The 19,049-nt window shown below is 41.7% G+C and overlaps 2 protein-coding genes across 3 annotated transcripts; one reads left to right on the top strand and one right to left on the bottom strand.

Annotated features, from left to right (window-relative positions):
* Positions 1–285: 285 nt before the first annotated feature.
* On the bottom strand, positions 286–7,395 carry LOC119722282 (target of rapamycin complex subunit lst8-like). The gene is made up of 8 exons (XM_038192325.1): positions 7,178–7,395; positions 6,316–6,367; positions 5,603–5,765; positions 4,800–4,875; positions 4,403–4,477; positions 3,334–3,536; positions 2,801–2,943; positions 286–2,156 (listed from the first exon to the last, which is right to left on the bottom strand). Exons 1-8 carry the CDS (start codon positions 7,301–7,303, stop codon positions 2,038–2,040), a joined length of 957 nt encoding a protein of 318 aa, XP_038048253.1. The 5' UTR covers positions 7,304–7,395; the 3' UTR covers positions 286–2,037.
* On the top strand, positions 7,221–17,357 carry LOC119722281 (zinc transporter ZIP11-like). Of its 2 annotated transcripts, none has more exons than XM_038192324.1 (10): positions 7,221–7,308; positions 7,650–7,858; positions 8,240–8,278; positions 8,641–8,808; positions 10,246–10,360; positions 10,965–11,141; positions 14,189–14,258; positions 16,089–16,187; positions 16,801–16,959; positions 17,137–17,357. In XM_038192324.1, exons 2-10 carry the CDS (start codon positions 7,751–7,753, stop codon positions 17,213–17,215), a joined length of 1,014 nt encoding a protein of 337 aa, XP_038048252.1. In that variant the 5' UTR covers positions 7,221–7,308; positions 7,650–7,750; the 3' UTR covers positions 17,216–17,357. The 2 variants fall into 2 exon arrangements, with proteins under 2 accessions (XP_038048252.1, XP_038048251.1); XM_038192323.1 differs by lacking the exon at positions 7,221–7,308 and adding an exon at positions 7,328–7,418.
* The last annotated feature ends 1,692 nt before the right edge of the window (positions 17,358–19,049 follow it).

The following is a 19,049-nucleotide window of genomic DNA, read 5'->3' as shown; positions in this document are numbered from 1 at the left end:
CTATTATTTCCCCAAGGCATAGAAAGGGAAAGCCACCCATCGATGTAGGTAGTAAGCTAAAAACTGTGTAATTACATAATTCAATAGTCAGCACGTGTTCGAAGTCATCTTTCAGTAACTACCAGGGCGTGCAGGGTGAAGTTATGAAGGGCACTATTTACTGAAAAGTGAGTACCGGAGCACCGGCAGCTTAAAATTGCTATACCGAACGATCACTATTACAAACATTTTTTGTGGATCCCGTGATGTTCATTATAGCGGCGTTCCACTGTACTGGACTTTTGTATGCATTTAGAGCCACATAGCGATGTGTAGTGTACCAAATTTCTTGAAATGTTCTGTTTCCTGAATTTTTGAAATCTAGACCATTTTTCACTTGATATTTGAAGCTACTAACCTGGTTAATAAACGGGGGGGAATTAAAAGGTCAAAGGTGCATGACCTATGACCTTGAGAAAAATCATTTTTTGGACAAATGCTTTCCAAATTTCCCTGAAATTTACAGGATAACAAAACATTTAGAGGTATGGAAATTCTTTCTTTTTTTTCTGGTTATCTAACAGGTACATGTAAGTGGCTTTCATAGCGAATATAAAGTGAAAAAAATCGTCCCAACTATAGTTAGGAATTAAAGGACGGTAAAGGGAACGCCAAGAAAGTCAAACACATGACAGTTTCAGATCGATTTGTGTTGATTATATTTTAATCACTTTTTTGTATTCATGATACTATTTACACAAATGTTTACTGCACATGTACAATACTGTAATTTACATAATAAATTGAGTTAACATAGATCTCTGGATTACATTTATTGAAAGGCCCTCAAAATTGTGTACAGTACATTTTATTAAATGCACTCAAATGAGTGTAAAAAGGTTGACATTGTTGTGAAAATTGACTCTTTTAAAACTGGCTGGGCTATTGGAAGTAACAAAATCACTACTGCTTCATTGTGATAATGGCCAACCCATATGTGTATATTTTCATAAACCTGAATATGGCTAATTCACAGATGCCGAAGCTATACAAATAGGAGTATTTTTGGTTGGAATAAAACATGCAATTTGAAAATGTATTAAGAGAAAAAAACTGAATTTGTTGAAGAGCACAAGTGATGCGACTGTCAAAGTTCTGTAATAAAGAGTGTGAACATAATAGATTAACCCTAACCACACCTAATCTTTCAAAATCCAACTGCATGTTTTGCTGGAAACTGTTGGAGCGAGTACTTGTATTTGTAAACTGATTATGCTTTGCATGGGTCAGGCATACCTTCATAATCAGAGTCCAAAAGTTTGGTTGTTGAGTTACCATATGGTGTGGGATTTTGCAAGAGTGAGGAAGGTTCCTAGTAAATCACTCAAGGGGTTCGACTAAAGAACAAGTTTTCCTACATATTATGGGCTCACCTATTACAACAGACACACTTCAGAGTATTTCAGACTTCAGTTTACAATGTCCTTGCTGCTGTTATTTGTTTTGGACAGTGAAAAGTGTTTCCTGCCTTGAATAGTAAGCACAACAAAGCCCAAACCTACACAAAGCATAAATTTGTAACATGTCTACTTTCAACATTGGTAGAAAAATGGTCCAGCTAAAAAAATTCGTGGAAATACACAATGTACCACGTAAATTCTGAAGTGCTAATTCTTAGAGCACCTCTCTGGGAACTCAGATTTTAAAAATATTTCTCATGTAGGCAGAGCAACCCAACAAGTTTCTTGCCAATATCTTTGGAGTAAATTTTATATTGGGTTTTGCCCTTCGCCGACATACATGTATATTATAAACACTGTATACTTGGTATTGTCCGAGGGATTGCAAAAAAAAAATCACAAACTCCTCGGGTGAGACTCGAACCCACGACCTCCTGCTTACTAGACTTGACGTCTTACCGATCGACCACCGAGCTTGCAGGAGGTCAGACAGCCGGTTTGAGTCTGATGTAGCAGCAAAAGAAAATATAAAATTTACATCTCCAGACGTAAATTCCATTTCATCAAATAAATTCCCAAGTGTAGAAGTTTCTGCCACTCATGTTGAAACCCCGTCGGAGAAAGCCAGGGCTGTGATGGCCTTCTGATGTCCGTTAAACTCGCGCTTGACTTCCGCTTGCTCGACACTCCATAACCTTGCTGTGTGGTCCGATGAGGCTAGGACACAAATAGAAATAAACGATTTGTTAAAAAGGGCAGTAAAGGTTCAAATCTAACACGACCATAAAGTTGCTTCCAACTGTCCGACTGTCCTTCTGACTGAATGACTGACTAACTGACTTAATACTAACTCACTGACTGCTGTCACCTGTGACTTAAATTGGTCTGGACCAGTTTTGCAAGATTTGTTTAAATGCCATGTACGATCTATATCACATAGTCTGACGTCGCTTTTTCCATGCGCTTCTAATACAACTAACAAGTCCCCATGTGATTGGCGAAAGTGGATTTTTGTAATTTCCATCACATTACCACAACCGCTTCCACAACTAATTTTAGCTATTTTGAAACAATTGAATAGAACTTTGTGTGCACTGAGACCAGTTCATGTAGGTTTGTCTTGTCTTAGTAATATGTAGTTGAGACATTTCTCACAACATCAATGTCTTCAACATTGAAAACTAAATAAGGGGAGTTTCATCCGTAAAAAAACAGAAAGTTAAAAAGCTCCTCTGCCTCCTCTGCTAACTGCCAGAAGGAAAACAGAAGCAATTGGGAGCATCTGCTACAAGCCCATTTGGATGACATCAAGCTACAGCTCTCTTATGATAAGGCAAAGTGACTGAGCTTTAAATACCAACCTGTGACTAGGTAGAGTGAGTCGGATGAGAAGGCGCAATCCCAGACCCATCTCTGGACTGCGTCGGTCAGCGTGGTCAGGAGACTGAAGTCAGCCGTCTTCCAAATCTTCACTGTCTGGTCGGCTGCTGTTGTGGCAAGAAGCCTTTGAAAAATAACAGGAATGATATCAGAGAATATGAAATTTCGACTTCGGGGTTTCAAAGATTTTATTCCTGAATTTCAAGCTTAAAATTGTTGCTTTCAAAAGTTCAAAATTTTAGATTTCTTTCAAAGCCGCAACTGGATTTGTTAAAAAAGTCATAGTATAAACGATAGAATTTGTGCATGTATCGTGGGTCTTAATTGTGAGGATACTTCTCTGAGCTGATGTATCAGCTTGCCACAGTCAATGAATTACGGGTTGATGCCCAAAATATGAATGAAAAGTGTATCTAGTTATATTCATACTGACGAATGGACATTTGCAGAAAATGCGTTTCATCGTGGACCCTAGAATTTATGAAGAAATCTTTTTAAGACTTGAGTTACTTACGTGCAGTCAGGACTGAACTTGCACTTGATGCCGTACTTCTTGTGGGCGGGGATCTTGGTCTTCGGGAGGAGTTGGGAGATGGGGTCCTCCTTGCCGGGCGAGACCCGCCAGATGTAGCAGTTGCCTTTGTTGTTGATGGCGGCCATGTGGGTGGCCTCTGAGTCGATGCTGAGATGCTGGATGGAAGAGTCTGGCTCGGGCACCTGAAAAATGACATATTTTCATCAGGTCTCTTCATGTACCCTGCTACGTGCAACAAAACTCGAACACATGTGCAATGAGAACCCTGATAATTGCAACAAAATTGCGTTGCACAGTGAATTAATTACACACTAGCAATGGCACTGCGCAGTTACCCTGCTAAATGCAACAAAATGCAATAGTGGGTTCTGTTGCAGGTTCTGTTGCACCAGCCATGGTAATTAGCAGTTGCGCCGCTACATAAAACAAAACGTAGCAGTGGGTTGTGTTGCACCAGCCATGGCAATTACCAGTTGCGCTGCTAAATGCAACAAAATGCAACAGTGGGTTCTGTTGCACCAGCCATGGCAATTAGCAGTTGCGCCACAAAATGCAACAAAATGCAACAGTGGGTTCTGTTGCACCAGCCATGGCAATTAGCAGTTGCGCCACTAAATGCTACAGAATGCAACAGTGGCTTCTGTTGCACCAACCAAGGCACGATCAGCAATTATCCTGTTAAATGCAACAAGATGTAACAATGCATGGAACTTGAGTTGACTGCTAAATGCAACAGTATGCAACAAAGTTTTACCACTGTTGCATTCTGTTGCGCTGAGCATGGTAAAGGTTAGTCCATTTAACGTCAACTCACGTTTCAGCATACGAGTAGAATATGGGGAGTTGGGTGGAGAAGGATGACGGAGGAGAGTATTTTTTCTGTGGAAAAGCAACCACATAACGGATCGTCCAACTTAGGAAAGCCAGACAAGTGCAAACAGAACGTCATGGGGTGAATTCATGAGATTTTGTGTCTTTTTGACAAAAAGCAGGACAAATGAATAAAACCTTGATCTGATATACAGATACTATTTTATATAATACCTACCAGTTGTTCGTTGTGGCCACTTCTCAAATCCCATATGTGAACTGTTCCACTCTGGTCGCCGACTATAAGCTCTCCCTATAAACAAAACCCCATAAAAAACACAACATATGTTATTTACATGATATTGAGTGCAGTATGTGCTGCTGACGTGAAAGATTTAGACTTACCAGCCGACACCAGCAAGCTCAGTGATTAAGATGTCTGCACTAGTAAGCAGGAGGTCGTGGGTTCAAGTCCCTACTGAGTAAGATTGTGTACCTTTCTTGCAAGCTCATAAACATTAGAGTATACAGTGCCTATAAAATTGGATCATTAAATTAAAATATATGTTCTGCACAGATTACTGAAGGAACTGCAGTGTGTTTGTTTTGTATTAATCTAAAATGCAATCTGTTACCTGATTTGGATGAAGACAGGCGCAGTTGACGGGCGCGTTGACTTGAAAGATCTTTTGACATTGCAAGTTTCTCATTCTGTAAATAAACAAGGGAAAAAATATAATAGTGGCATGTTTTACACATTTGAAGTATTACTTTGCATTAACACCCCCCCCCCCCCCCCTGCTCATAATTGGCTGACAAAAAACTACTCCTGACCTCATTTGCCACGTAGGGCTGTGCATTTTCAAACATTTAAACCTAACAATGGCTTCTTGTATAGCTCATGGCGCTCTTATTATTACCCTGGCTTTAGCACGGCTGCCATTACGGCGCTCAAGCATTGAAGGAATTTCTGCCTACCAGGTACCCATTTACTACACCTGGGTGGAGAGAGGCAATCGTAGTAAAGTGCCTTGCCCAAGCGCACACGCACCATGTTCCCCGTCTGGATTTGAACCCATGTACCACGGCACACGAGTGGAACACCGTAACCACTGGACCACAGCACCCCACATTTCAGCACATATTTTTGATTACTCACACTTGGATTCAATCGAATATTTGACTGATCAAAACACCAGCCTTAACCGTGTGTACCCGACGAAAATTGAAATGCGACATTATATCTAACAACAAAACTGCCATTGTGACGTAATGAAATGTGCTTCTACAAGTGGTATGCATAGTCTTAAATGGTACATTTAGTTAGCCTTATTTTAAGTTGATGAAGAAACTTGTGGCCTCAGTCTACATGTGACATTGACAATGATATTGACCGTTGACATCGACATTAATTGGCCTTGACATCAATTGGCCTCACCTAAGATCCCATATCTTGGCTGTACAGTCCTCTCCTCCGGTGAACATCCATTTCCCGTCTTCCTGAAATCCAACGGCCGTCACGTTCCTGGAGATCCCCTCGTAGTTAATGACTGGGGACGCCTCGTTAGAATTAATGTCATACATACGAATGTGCTGATAGCCTGCGTGTTAAAACATAAATCATGAAATATTTCAGTAACTTTTTTTTTCTTAGACTTTTTTTTGGCACCAGAGACTTTCTAGTCTAAAAATTGGAGACTCTCAATACGTGTACATTGTATGAGAGTCCCGAATTTCAAAATAGTGAAAAAAACATGCAATACAAGAAAAGGAAATAGACTGGCACACGAAACAACCGGTCCAACACCGCTTTAGTACTGCATCAATCAACTGTATCAAAAGAAACATCTGGTACTGAGTCTCTTTTTTTTTTTTAATTCATACTATTTCGTCTTTTTATTTTTTTCCAACAAAATTGTAGCTATGTAGAAAGGGTTATGGCTTATGGTAATGGACACAATTTTGTATCAAAAAAAGTTGAGAAAATTGAAGAATCTATCTGCCATCTTGGAAAATCCACCCATCCTAGAAAAAGAAACACAACAAAAAACAACGCCTGCCTCCTTTTTTCAAAAACGCCAGACGAGAAACTGCGTATTTTTTTTTTTTTACTCGCCATTATCATTGTTTCGTATAATAATCTACGCCTACCTGCTGCAGCTAGTAGATGTTTGTCGGGTGTTATTTCCAAACAATTTACTTGCTGTAAAGAGGAGAGAGTCAAAGAAAATATCGCTACAGTAAAAACAATAGTTCAAGTACACGATGTACTGCATTAAGCAACCTTCAGCTATAGTGTGAACGTTTTCTGCATCCTAATGCAGTATCATGATGCCCCTTTTCCGAGTTCCCTCAAGTTAAAATAAATATTCAGTAATGGATTTCAGGGGGATATTTTGCCACCCCCCTCCCCTATGCCCTTCTTATTTATTAACATGCCTCCTTCAGTTTTTAAACACTGGAAAGAATAATGCATCCTGATGCCACTTTTTTCATAATATATCATCTCAACAAAGGTCAGTCATTGCAAAAATGTTGAAAAGACACGAATCTGGGACTGAGAAACATTTCCGATTTTGTTAGAAAATACTTTGAAAATGCACGGAACTCTCCATAGACTTTGTACACAAGCAAAGAAGAGGCGTCTGGATAGAGAGCACTACATTCTTTCCAAAATACACCACTCTGGCCTGTTGCCATGGTAATGAAACTCTTCCTTAAGTTAGATTTTTTGGTGAATATTCTTCCCCCCCCCCCCATATGCCCCTCCCAATTAACATTTCTCTCCGCTTCCCTGACCTGACGACACTGCAGAAAAATATAGATTTTACATTAAATATTTGAATTAACAAATACAAACTTTTTGGCCAGCAAACACAAATGATAAGGTTAAGTTTACAATGTCAGTCACTCGAAAAGAATTATTAGCAATCAACTACATGTGTTGTCAACAGTAGATGAAGCAAAAGGGGAAACTTAAAATGGCAGGCTTGGCAAGCAAAGCAAAGGATACAGAATCTTGGTGTTGGACTGTCCTGTGGCAAATTCCCGTGTGTGCTTGCCAAAATCGGATCGTGTGGTCATACCCGGCAGTCGCTAGGATCACCTGACGATCTCCAGCATCGTTGGGATTTGCCATTTCAGGTAAACAGCCGATAAAACGGCAGAAATTCAGGCAAAGTTCTTGGAAAATTTATTATTTCTTGGAACAAGAAAAGCCTGGATTACATTCACCTCTTGGTGGCGCAATAGCGGTGAGCATTTTCTTCCTGTTTTCGCGGTTTTGCATGTGGTATGTGTGTTTTATACGGTACGAGGGTACGAACGGTTTATTGATCTGTTGGATATGTACACGTAGACTGTTGACAAATCTGACTGATGATAGAGTGAGAGAATGAAAGTTGATGGGTGCGAGACATTTGCTGTGATTTCTACCCAACATCAGTGAGACACCGTTCCTACAATCCTTGTGATTTGTGTTCTAGAAACCGTTGAATCGAGTGTCAAGCATCCCCGGATTTCGCTGGAGTAGCGGTGTTGAAGCAGACTTCCCGACCGTGAGATCGAGTCGCGTCTCCCGTCCACGATGATCCAGGGCTACGGTCCCGTTACTCAGGCTCTGCTTGGGACGTTATTTACTTGGGGCGTGACTGCAGCTGGCGCCGGCCTTGTGTTTGTATTCTCCAGTGGGAAAGTAAGTTAATTATGAGCAAAGGACACGGCAACACATGCATGACGTGAAAAATCACTGCGTGATGCATGGAGCTATAAAAAAGTGTTTTATAATTATAGCTCCATGGTGATAGCCTGACAATCTCTTTTTCTTTTGTGTGTTCTGTATTTTCTGCAAAAATCAGTCACTAGCACTAGCAGACTTTGCTATTGATTGTATTCATGTTTACATAATAATGACTGTGCTCTCAATCATAATCTTGTGTCTTTTTGTGAAGTGTTATAATTTAGTCACCCTTGTGTTTTTTGTTAAAGCCAGTGTAAAAATGACCTGTACGCGTTGTCGTTGATCAGCAATTATTTATTTTCGACACCTTTTCCTTTATTATTTTTTTTTCAACAGAGGCGTATTCTTGATGGCAGTTTGGGTTTTGCTGCAGGGGTGAGAATTTTGTCACATTATTCAAGTATATGTAGGCCTATAAATGACAGTGAAATTGGAGTTGTGTCTAGTTGCTCTTTGCCCCATATTATGTGTGTCGCTAATACTAATTAGTAATACTGGACATCCTCTGTAATAGAGCCACAAAGCGATGCATGCTTAACTTCCTGAAAAGTTGTGTTTCCCGAATTTGAAATCTAGACTGTTTTTATTTCACTCTTTGTCACTATGGAACTAAGCTACTTAACTGGTTAATAACCAGGAAGAATTCCGTACCTCTAAACGTCTGACAGTATAAGTGTGCTTAGTAATAGATTCAATTCTAAAGTTATTTCAAACTTTGAAAATAAATGTCTTCGCAGGTAATGCTGGCTGCATCGTATTGGTCGCTCCTAGCCCCAGCCATTGAGATGGCCCAATTATCAGGGAACTATGGCGCTGAGGGCCAATGGGCATTCATCCCGGCAGCAGTTGGCTTCTTGTTGGGAGCTGTCTTTGTTTATGGAGCTGATGTACTGATGCCAGTATTGGTGAGAATTGGGGAACGTGGGGTTGGGTTTTGGTTCAGTTGGGTTGGTTTTGGATTGGTTGGGTTGGGTTGGGTTGGGCTGGGTTGGGTTGGGTTGGGTTTGTTTGGGTTGGTTTTGGATTGGTTGGGTTGGGCTGGGTTGGGTTGGGCTGGGTTGAGTTGGGTTGGGCTGGGTTGGGTTGGGTTGGGGGGTTAGTTGGGTTTGGTTGGGTTGAGTTGAGTTGAGTTGGGTTGGGTCGGGTTTGGTTGGGGGGGTTAGTTGGGTTGGGCTGGGTTGGGTTTGGTTGGGGTGGGTTGAGTTGAGTTGAGTTGGGTTGTGTCAGGTCGGGTGTATGTGAGTTTGTTTATAAATTATGCATTCAATAGGGGATGTTAAACAATAGAGAACGATAGGGTCCACAATTGACGATCGTGTACAAAACATATGGGAAGTCTTCCTAAAATGTACAAACAAAAAGAGGGACAATAGGGGGTCCACGATTGAAGGTGTTTACACACATGTGTGGGTTGGTTTGGTTGAGGTTGGGTTTGATAGGTTGGGTTGGTGTTGGTTATGTTGGGTAGGGCTGGGTTGGGTAGGGCTGGGTTGGGTTCGGTTGGTGTTTGTTGGGTTGGATAGGGTTTGGTTGGGTAGGGCTGGGTTGGGTTTGGTAGGGCTGGGTCTGGTTGGGTAGGGCTGGTGTTGGTTGGGTAGGGCTGGGGTGGGTAGGGTTGGGTTGGGTAGGGCTGGGTTGGGTAGGGCTGGGTTGGGTTGGTGTTGGTTGGGTAGGGCTGGGGTGGGTTAGGGTTAGGGTTAGGTAGGGCTGGGTTGGGTAGGGCTGGGTTTGGTTGGGTTGGGTAGGGCTGGGGTGGGTTGGGTTGGGTAGGGCTGGGTTGGGTAGGGCTGGGTTTGGTTGGGTTGGGTAGGGCTGGGGTGGGTAGGGTTGGGTTGGGTAGGGCTGGGTTGGGTAGAGCTGGGTTGGGTAGGGTTGGGTTGCTGTTGGTTGGGTAGGGCTGGGGTGGGTAGGGTTGGGTAGGGCTGGGTTGGGTAGGGTTGGGTTGGTGTTGGTTGGGTAGGGCTGGGGTGGGTAGGGTTGGGTAGGGCTGGGTTGGGTTGGTGTTGGTTGGGTAGGGGTGGGTAGGGTAGGGCTGGGTTGGGTCGGGCTGGGTTGGGTTGGTGTTGGTTGGGTAGGGCTGGGGTGGGTTGGTTTGGTGTTGGTTGGGTTGGACTGGGTGGGTTAGGTTGGGCTGGTCTGGGCTCAGTTGGCTGTGGTTGGGTTGAATAGGAGAGGGTTGGGTTGGGTTTGGTTAAGTTGGATGGGGTAGGTGAGGTTGATATTGGGTTGCATTAGGTTCAGTTTGATTGGCATGTACAGGGTTAGGTTGCTTAGAGGTGAACGGATCAGTTTTGAACGAGTCCAATCTACTTGAATTTCTTGTTTTTAAATATTTGTCGCAGGGTTCACCATCCACAACACTAGCCTTGCAGTCCCAACCGAAAGCCCGTGAAGAAGATGACCTACCATTGACCTCTGTATTAAGCAGCAGCAAAGATGAAGAGGCAGCTCTCACTGGTGAGTGTTTTGCAACCCCCCCCCCCCCCAAATTCCTTTTGGTAGGGGAAAGTCTTGCTAAATTTATTGTCTGACTTTCTTTAAAAGGCAGAACCGAGAGGGTGGTTGGGTGGCTACCCCCCCCCCCTCCAACTGATCAATGTTTACATATTGGAAAATAATCCTTGAATAATCTCATCACTCAATATTGGTTCATTGCTGAGGGTTCCCACAGTCATGCAAAATCCTGGAATTTTGTTATTCTTCAAGTAGTTGTTGAAAGTTGATATTCCAAGACAAAAACTCACGGAAAAGTCATGAATTCCTGCACATCCCAAACGTGATGGTTTGTAATATACAGTCGAATCTCGTTAGTACAAACTCTGTTAATACAAAATTCTGGTTATAACAAACATAAAGCCTTAGTCCCGACTGTGCATTTATGTGCACAATGAATGGGACTGATGTTCCTCTTAGCACAAAATTCTGATATAACTAACAGTTTGGCTAGGTCCGAACGAGTGTGTATTAACGAGACTCGACTGTATTTCCTTTGGAAAAAACCGGGATCCGCCACTACTGTCCTTGCTAAACATCATTTCATTTTGTTAAATCTCATTTTCAGATTCCACAGTAACTCAGAGAAGGCGGAAAATCTCAGGGACTGCCGCCAGCCCGAACGGCGACTTGGAACCACAAGGTCATGACCTCGCGGGTCAAGGGTCAAATTCCGAGCAGAGTTTCTTGACATGGAAAAGAATACTTCTACTCATTGTTGCAATCACTATCCACAACATTCCCGGTAAGCACAGTTGAATATATCAGTTCATTACACATTCCCCAAAAATCTGTTAAATGGCCCATGTAATGTAATTTTTCAATGCAGTCCTTTTAAAATGCACCTTTGTGTCCCAATTAATCTAATTTTAAATTTTTATTTTGCCATTTTAAGGGCATTGTTTTTGCGCTAATAGGAATTTGCATATTCATGAGCAAAAGTGTGATGTCATTTCAGGCAGAAACCTCAATGTTACAGCTATTTCAGCACAAAAATTTGCCAGAAGTTTGGATTTTTTGCTGTTGTAAATTTTCTTTTCTTTGGTGATTTGTTGTTGTTTTCAGTACATAGCAGTAGGCCAGTGAGCAATGTTTTCTCACGCATGTTTTCAATGAGCAAATTTTGGGTTCACAATTTGAGCAGAAAACCCTAAACTGAACAATGTCTTCCTGAAATGACAATTATGACATCACAGCAAGAGAACCCTCATTTGTCAGGAAAGCATGGACAATTTTAAGTGTTGAACCCTAACCTTCCCGAATCCTCCAAAATCCTGTTTGCAAAATGGAGGATTTTGCAGGATTGAGGCTACATAGCAAAAGTGCATTGCTGATTTTGGAGGATGCACTGTGTCAAGGTCTTGGGCTGGACCTTGTGTTGTTTATGCCCAGCCGTGCATAAATTTAGGCCTATATTACACTCGAAATCCTCCGCACTGCTCCAGTTTGTCACTGGCTCTACCTCAACCTATTGACAGTGATGACGGAGGATTTTGCAGGATTGAGGCAGTGGTCACCCCTTCAGTGACCACATTCAAGAAATAAAAGGAGGATTTGGCAGGATTGAGGTTGCATCCTAGTAAAAATGCCTAGGGAGTTAGGGTTAAAGAAGTGCACTTTTCAATAAGATAACCAAAAAAGGATGTCAAGTTGTTTTCATCATAGAGCTATATTAAATTACTAGAGTGCTAACTCTTCATTCTTGCACGCAGAGACGCTTTGAAGCGGCTCTGGGCGCAGACATTTTGAAATTATGTGCGTGTTTGTAGTACACAATCAAAATAGATGGATTGAATTTTAAAAGTGTACTTTAAATGCAACGCGCAAGTAGAAGATACGCAAACAACTTAAGCGCGTCATGATGGTCCAAAAAACGTCACGGCGAAAAGCATCTGCAGTGGAGGGACGCACACACGTTGCGCTGTTTGCGTAGAGCAAAATGAAACGCTCATTTGCTGATCGTGCGTTTGGTTTTGGGCGTATCGGCTTCGATGACGCACCGGTATGGAATACAAACTCAGATATGCAAATAGCCGTACAAAAGCCATGCAAAGTTTCGAGTTTTCCATAGGTTTGTGCACAAACATGGATGCGCCCATCAGGCATTACTTTGTACATCGAGTTAGCGCTCTAGTAATTTAATATAGCTCTATGGTTTTCATACACTTAGGAGGAGTAGAAAGTTGCACAAAGTATGTTTCCAAGTAAAATTCATCTCATGGGCCCTTTAAGCAAATATTGAAACCAAACTTTTAAGCTCTTCTTGTGTGCAGAAGCAACAATAGAGAGATTTGTAGAATGTTTGACATTGTTTGTTTAGGGTCAGTGGGTGTAGCTCTTTAAGATATGGTGCAAGGAACTATGGGGAATTGGTCGACCCTGCAAATTTAGGATTTTCCCATGATTAAGTTGCTTAAAGGGAATATACATCATTTGCTTTTGCTGTAATTTTCAGAAATGGATGGAATTGGGGGGTTGGAAATATATAGCAAATATAGTTACACTGATTTTTTTGAGGATTTGGGTTCGAAAATGCTATAAAAACCAAGAAAAACGATCATTTTCCTGTAGTCTGGTTCCCTGACTCCATATAAGAAGAAACAGAGCAGTTTACATACGTTGGGGAATTGTAAGGTCAGGGAACCAGTCTAGCTGGCTCGTACCCGTTCATAGGTTTGTAATCGATTGTAAACAAGTGCGATGGTCAATTGGGGCCAGTATTTGAAAAAAAAGCCAGTTGATCGGCCGATCAGCGTTGGAAATTGATACAAAAATACCACTTTTCTTGAAAATGACAGTATACCAGGTGCCATGATTTTAAAGGATGCTTTACACTGTCATTCACTAACAGTCCAGCAAGGTATTTCAAAATGATTTGGTAGTTTTATTTTTTGATGTTTGCAAATGTTGTATTTTCCCTTTAAGTTGCTAAAAAATATCCAAAAATATCAGTTGTTTTTTGCTACAAGGTTTTATGTTCCTGTTAAACAATTCACATTCCACTAATGTGACCTGCTCCACAAAAAAAGGCATTATGTCGCAAAAACATGAAATTGAGTTATATATGGTTGAAAAGCCCACAATGTAAGCTTTCATTTTGTATATAATAGAGCTCCATAGCCCCTCCCATTCTGGAGATATGATGTACATTTGCGGACCACCGTTGGAAATTAATACAAAAATACAACTTTTCTTGAAAATGACATCACACCAGATGCCATAATTTTACAGGATGCTTTAAACTGTCATTTACCAACATCCTAGTAAGGTATTTCGTAAAAATTTTGTAGTTTTGTTTTTCATGTTTGCAATTGTTGTATTAACTCTCCTTTGCAAACATTCATTCTGTGCCAAGTAGTCCTTTCAGGCAAATTCAAACAAGTGACTGTTTTCAACAGTTAAAAATTCCCAGCCTAGATAAAACAGGATTGACTGGCTGTGCCTGTTTAAGTAACTTGATACAGCTATGCTTTGACTCTAGGTGAGTGATAAAACTTACCTGCTTTGTCTGTTGACCCAGTTTGATAAGTCACAGTGCTTGCTTGACATTATGATCCGAGCGCTGGTGACTATCCTTTGTTAAAAGTATAGCAGGGGAAGTGGAAGTGAATTTTGACTGTGACTATGAAATAGCAGGAGGGTTAGGTGGAACAAGAGTTTTAGGCATTCCTGGTTCAATTCAATTTAAGGGAAGTATGTGGAATAAATTGGACAGCAGGGCACTTCAGTTCATTTGGAAGACTAAGTAGTTAAATATAACTGGAATGTTTGTTTAATTTGATTTGTTTTCAGAGGGTTTAGCTGTAGGAGTGGGATTTGGTGCCATTGGGAAAACTCCATCAGCAACATTTGAAAGTGCAAGGTAAAGATTTGCAGAAATGTTCTCCGAATTTATTTCATGGTGATTTCTTGATTTTTTTTTCTTCTTTAGGTCATTGATTTGTATTTTTATGCCCCGCGGCGAAGCCGAAGGGGCATACTGTTTCCGCCTTGTCCTTCCGTGGGTGGGTGGGTGGGTGGGTGGGTGGGTGGGTGGGTGGGTGGGTGTGTGTGTGGGTGGGTGTGTGGGTGACTACAAATTCGTATCCTTGTGGAGACACACACACAATAGGGAACAAAACATTGTAAAGGTCTCCACAGGGCAATTTCTATAGATGAATAGGTCTCCACAAGGTTTTCACGAAATAGATATATGGGTTTTACTCAAAAACTAGGAATTTCCAAGGTGGGTTGATCTGTCGCAAATGAAAGAGTTTTAGAAAAGGGATATTAAGTCCAAATTTCAGCCAAGGAAACTAATTCTGGTTAAAATAAGAGCATTTTGAAACTTCACTTTCAAAATTGAACACTTTACTACACGAGAACAAAGGAATGTCTCCACAAGGATACAAATTTGAGAATGGGTGGGTGGGTGTGTGGGTGTGTGTGTCCGGACAAATCTTGTCAGCGCGATAACTTGAGAAATACTTAACATATTAACTTCAAATTTGGTTTGTGGATTGTTCTTGGTAATCCTAAGAAGTCTTTCGCATTTGGGGCCAAAAGGCCAAAGGTCAAGTTCACAGTGGCTAAAACAATAGAAATCTTGTCAGCGCGATAACTTGAGAAATACTTAACATATGAACTTCAAATTTGGTTTGTGGATTGTTCTTAGTAATCCTAAGAAGCCTTTCGCATTTGGGGCCAAAAGGCCAAAGGTCAAGTTCACAGTGGCTAAAACAATAGAAATCTTGTCAGCGCGATAACTTGAGAAATACTTTACATGTGAACTTCAAATTTGGTTTGTGGATTGTTTTTGGCAATCCTAAGAAGCCTTTCGCATTTGGGGCCAAAAGGCCAAAGGTCAAGTTCACAGTGGCTAAAACAATAGAAATCTTGTCAGCGCGATAACTTGAGAAATACTTTACATGTGAACTTCAAATTTGGTTTGTGGATTGTTTTTGGCAATCCTAAGAAGCCTTTTGCATTTGGGGCCAAAAGGCCAAAGGTCAAGTTCACAGTGGCTAAAACAATAGAAATCTTGTCAGCGCAATAACTTGAGAAATACTTTACATGTGAACTTCAAATTTGGTTTGTGGATTGTTCTTGGCAATCCTAAGAAGCCTATTGCATTTGGGGTCAAAAGGTCAAGTGTCAAGTTCACAGTGGCTAAAACAATAGAAATCTTGTCAGCGCGATAACTTGAGAAATACTTAACATATGAACTTCAAATTTGGTTTGTGGATTGTTCTTGGTAATCCTAAGAAGCCTATTGAATTTGGGGCCAAAAGGTCAAGGGTCAAGTTCACAGTGGCTAAAACAATAGAAATCTTGTATTTATTCTGAGATTATAGGGATTAGGGATTAATTCATATAAAACCTACAGAAGACACTAATGCTGTCAATGAATGTTCCATGTGACCAAGGTACATGTAAGTTGATGTTAAAAGAGTGGTGTTATGTCATGGGAACAGTCACGGTTGCGGGGCATTTGTGTTTGTAAACACACCTGACTTGTTCTTATCATAAATGCAAAAACTGTGTAATTTGTAATAATAATGCATATATTTTAGGTTAATAAAGATTTGCATCCTGCTTTATTAAATTGTCTTACTTGAACCGAGATTTGATCAAGTTGTTGGTTTCAAAATAGAGAAATTAAAAACATGATTCTCGCTTTATTTTTCTGTTGTTTGATTTGTTTTCTTGGTAGAAATTTAGCCATTGGGATTGGCATACAGAATTTCCCAGAAGGCCTTGCCGTGAGTCTACCCCTGCGAGGATCTGGTTATTCCACGTGGATGAGCTTCTGGTGAGTTATGGCGGCAGTCAAATTCTCGCCAGCAACAGAGGGCGCTACACATCTGAACAATAAAACAGCCAACAGAGCTGACACCAAAGGCAAAGTTCGGGCAAGGACCATAAGTCGACTAGTGGTTGATTTGTGACGTACCTTACGCCTGCGCACTAATAGCAACGTGCGAACGTCTCTAGTCAAACGCTGGTCAAAATGTCATCGCAAAACGTCTGGATCCTGACTCCCTGCTGTACGTTATGAATGCGCGCGGTTATTGGTTACCAGCGATGCAACCAGCCCCAGTAGGCTGGTTCCAAATAGTCGACTAGTGTAGTCAACCACCGTCGACTAGACAGAGTTCGGGCTAACTTCAGTCGAACTATGGTTAACTAATGGTCAACAATAGTTCTTGAGCGAACTTGCCCTGAGCTGACAGAATCTACTAAAAGTGTATGCAAGTCATCGGCACATAGCAATGAATGGATTATTTTTTGTTAATATATCTAGCATACACTTTCAGTGAAGTGTTAGGTCATGCCTTAAGCAAACTAAACTACCTTAAGCAAACTGGCGCCCAGTTTCAAAAATATTTACTTCGCTATTTGGTTCATTATTTCTTGTCTTGAAGGTACGGGCAGCTGAGCGGAATGGTTGAACCCATCGCAGGGGTGCTTGGTGCCCTTGCCGTGGTGGTTGCCGAGCCGATTCTACCCTACGCCTTGTCGTTTGCAGCAGGCGCGATGGTTTACGTTGTAGCTGACGACATACTACCGGAAGCCCAAACAAGGTAACAATTATATGTCAAATCTTAAGTTATCCCTCAGCAGTCTTTTTTTTTAGCATCATTTCTCCTAAATCTCTGATGTGTCTTCTTTTACCAAACGTGAACATTTGATGATTTTGAACCGTCCTTCTTCTGTTGTACTTGTTTTATTCATCCTGTGTTTTTGTTTGTTCATTTCAGTGGCAATGGTTTGCTGGCATCTTGGGGGACCATTGTTGGTTTTATTATCATGATGTCACTAGACGTTGGCCTTGGATAGCTGTGACCAATCCTATACCTCCCTGCTGGCTGACCCCCTCTATGCATCTACACCAAATTATCCTTTCGAACAAGACCCAGCCCAGCCCAGACCCCTCTCCAACTAAACACCCCTCTCCTACCAGACCCCTTTCGAACGCAACACCCCTCTCCAACCAAAACCCCTCACCAACTAAACACCCCTCTCTAACTAAACAGCCCTCTCCTACCAAACTCCCTTTCAAGCCCAACACCCCTCTCCAACTAAACGCCCCTCTCCTACAAAACCCCCTTTCAAACCCAACACCCCTCTCCAACCAAAACCTCTCTCCAACTAAAGACCCGTCTCCTATCAAACCCCCTTTTCGAACCCAACACCCCTCTCCCACCCAAAGCCCTCTCCAACTAAACACCCCTCTCCTACCAAACCCCTTTTTGAACCCAACACCCGACTCCATTCCAAAACCCCTCTCCCACTTACCAACCCTCCCCAACCCAACACCCCTGTCCAACCCATCACCCCTCTTTCCCCAACACCCCTCACAAACACAACACCCTTCTCAGCCGAACCCGCTCTTCAACCCAAAACCCCTCTCCAACCAAAAACCCCTCTCCAACACAACACCCCTCTCCAACCCAAAACCCATCTTCCACCCAACATCCCTCCTCCACCTAACACCCCTCCACCACCCAACGCCCCTCACAAACACAACATCCCTCTCAGCCAACCCATCCCCCCTTCCACCAAACACCCCTCTCCAGCCCAACACCCCTCTCCAGCCCAACACCCCTCTCCCACCCCGACACCCCTCTCCCACCCCGACACCCCTCTCCCACCCGACACCCCCTCAAAACCCAACATCCCTCTCCAACCCAACACCCCTACCCCACTCCCTACCCCAGTCAACACACTCAAGTGTGTATTAGCCTGCAATCGGGGACCCACTATTGTCCCTCTTTTGTTTGCACTCCAACTTTTTAGGAAGACCTCCCATATGTTTTGTACACGAATCCAAATAATTGGGGACCTTCAGTAATTGAATGCAGAAACAAACGCACTTACCCCACCCAACACCTCTCTCACCCAACACCCTATCCACCCTCATACACTCTTACCCCAGCCAACACCCTGAGAGAGAGGGAGAGGAAATGAAAAAAAAAATTGGATAATCAAAGCAGCAACATGCTGCAATTTGTTTCATCTTTCAGTGGTCTAATTTTGGAGAGAGAAAAAAATTATGTTTCATAAGTTAGAATATTTGCCATGAAAGTCATTCACATTTCACACATATTTAATTTTATTATCTGTCTTATTCTGGATATGAGGTTCGACACCAATAAATGGGCTTGTGAGGATTATATTTTGGGGAAGTTCAAATTTCTTTGGAATAATTTTCTCTCTTAAATTTATTCTCAGCAATTATTGAATTATTTTTCAAATCAATTTCGAATCATTTGTACTGACTGTAGTTTATATCCAACCTTGAAAAAGATGTACAGTTTAGCATATTTATAGACATAGCAGGTATGAATCGTTATTTCAAAACTATCATTTTCTAACTTTTTTAAAGAGAAAGTAGTTTGTCTAGGCTTTTCCACGCATAAAAGTCATAATTGAAAGAAAAATCTGAATATAGTACAAGAACTTTAAAGAAACTTACTAGTCGCTCATACCAAAGAGCCTTTAGGCCAAAAAAAAGTCTCCCGTTTCTGGTATGCGCGCGCGTCGCCGTAGCCATGCGCGTCGGCAAAATGAAAAAGTTTTTTTTTCAATGGAAGATGATGTCTCAAAACTGCCAAACCCACTGGTTTGACTGGAATCCTGCTGCTGCACAATTTTAACGTGTTTTTAGATT

Source organism: Patiria miniata, unplaced genomic scaffold, assembly GCF_015706575.1.
Source record: "Patiria miniata isolate m_02_andy unplaced genomic scaffold, ASM1570657v1 HiC_scaffold_15, whole genome shotgun sequence".
NCBI classification, from domain to species: Eukaryota; Metazoa; Echinodermata; class Asteroidea; order Valvatida; family Asterinidae; genus Patiria; species Patiria miniata.
This window is presented reverse-complemented; position numbering and strand designations above follow the sequence as displayed.

What these genes read in the sequence shown, in the direction of transcription:
- LOC119722281 (XM_038192324.1), top strand. Translation starts at nt 7,751, where the DNA reads ATGATCCAGGGCTACGGTCCCGTTACTCAGGCTCTGCTTGGGACGTTA. An exon ending in TTGTATTCTCCAGTGGGAAA is followed by an intron (nt 7,859 to 8,239) that starts GTAAGTTAATTA and finishes TTTTTTCAACAG; the next exon opens with AGGCGTATTCTTGATGGCAG. An exon ending in ATGTACTGATGCCAGTATTG is followed by an intron (nt 8,809 to 10,245) that starts GTGAGAATTGGG and finishes TATTTGTCGCAG; the next exon opens with GGTTCACCATCCACAACACT.
- LOC119722282 (XM_038192325.1), bottom strand. Translation starts at nt 7,303, where the DNA reads ATGGCAAATCCCAACGATGCTGGAGATCGTCAGGTGATCCTAGCGACT. An exon ending in GTGGCCACAACGAACAACTG is followed by an intron (nt 3,537 to 4,402) that starts GTAGGTATTATA and finishes GTCATTTTTCAG; the next exon opens with GTGCCCGAGCCAGACTCTTC. An exon ending in AAGTTCAGTCCTGACTGCAC is followed by an intron (nt 2,944 to 3,333) that starts GTAAGTAACTCA and finishes TATTTTTCAAAG; the next exon opens with GCTTCTTGCCACAACAGCAG.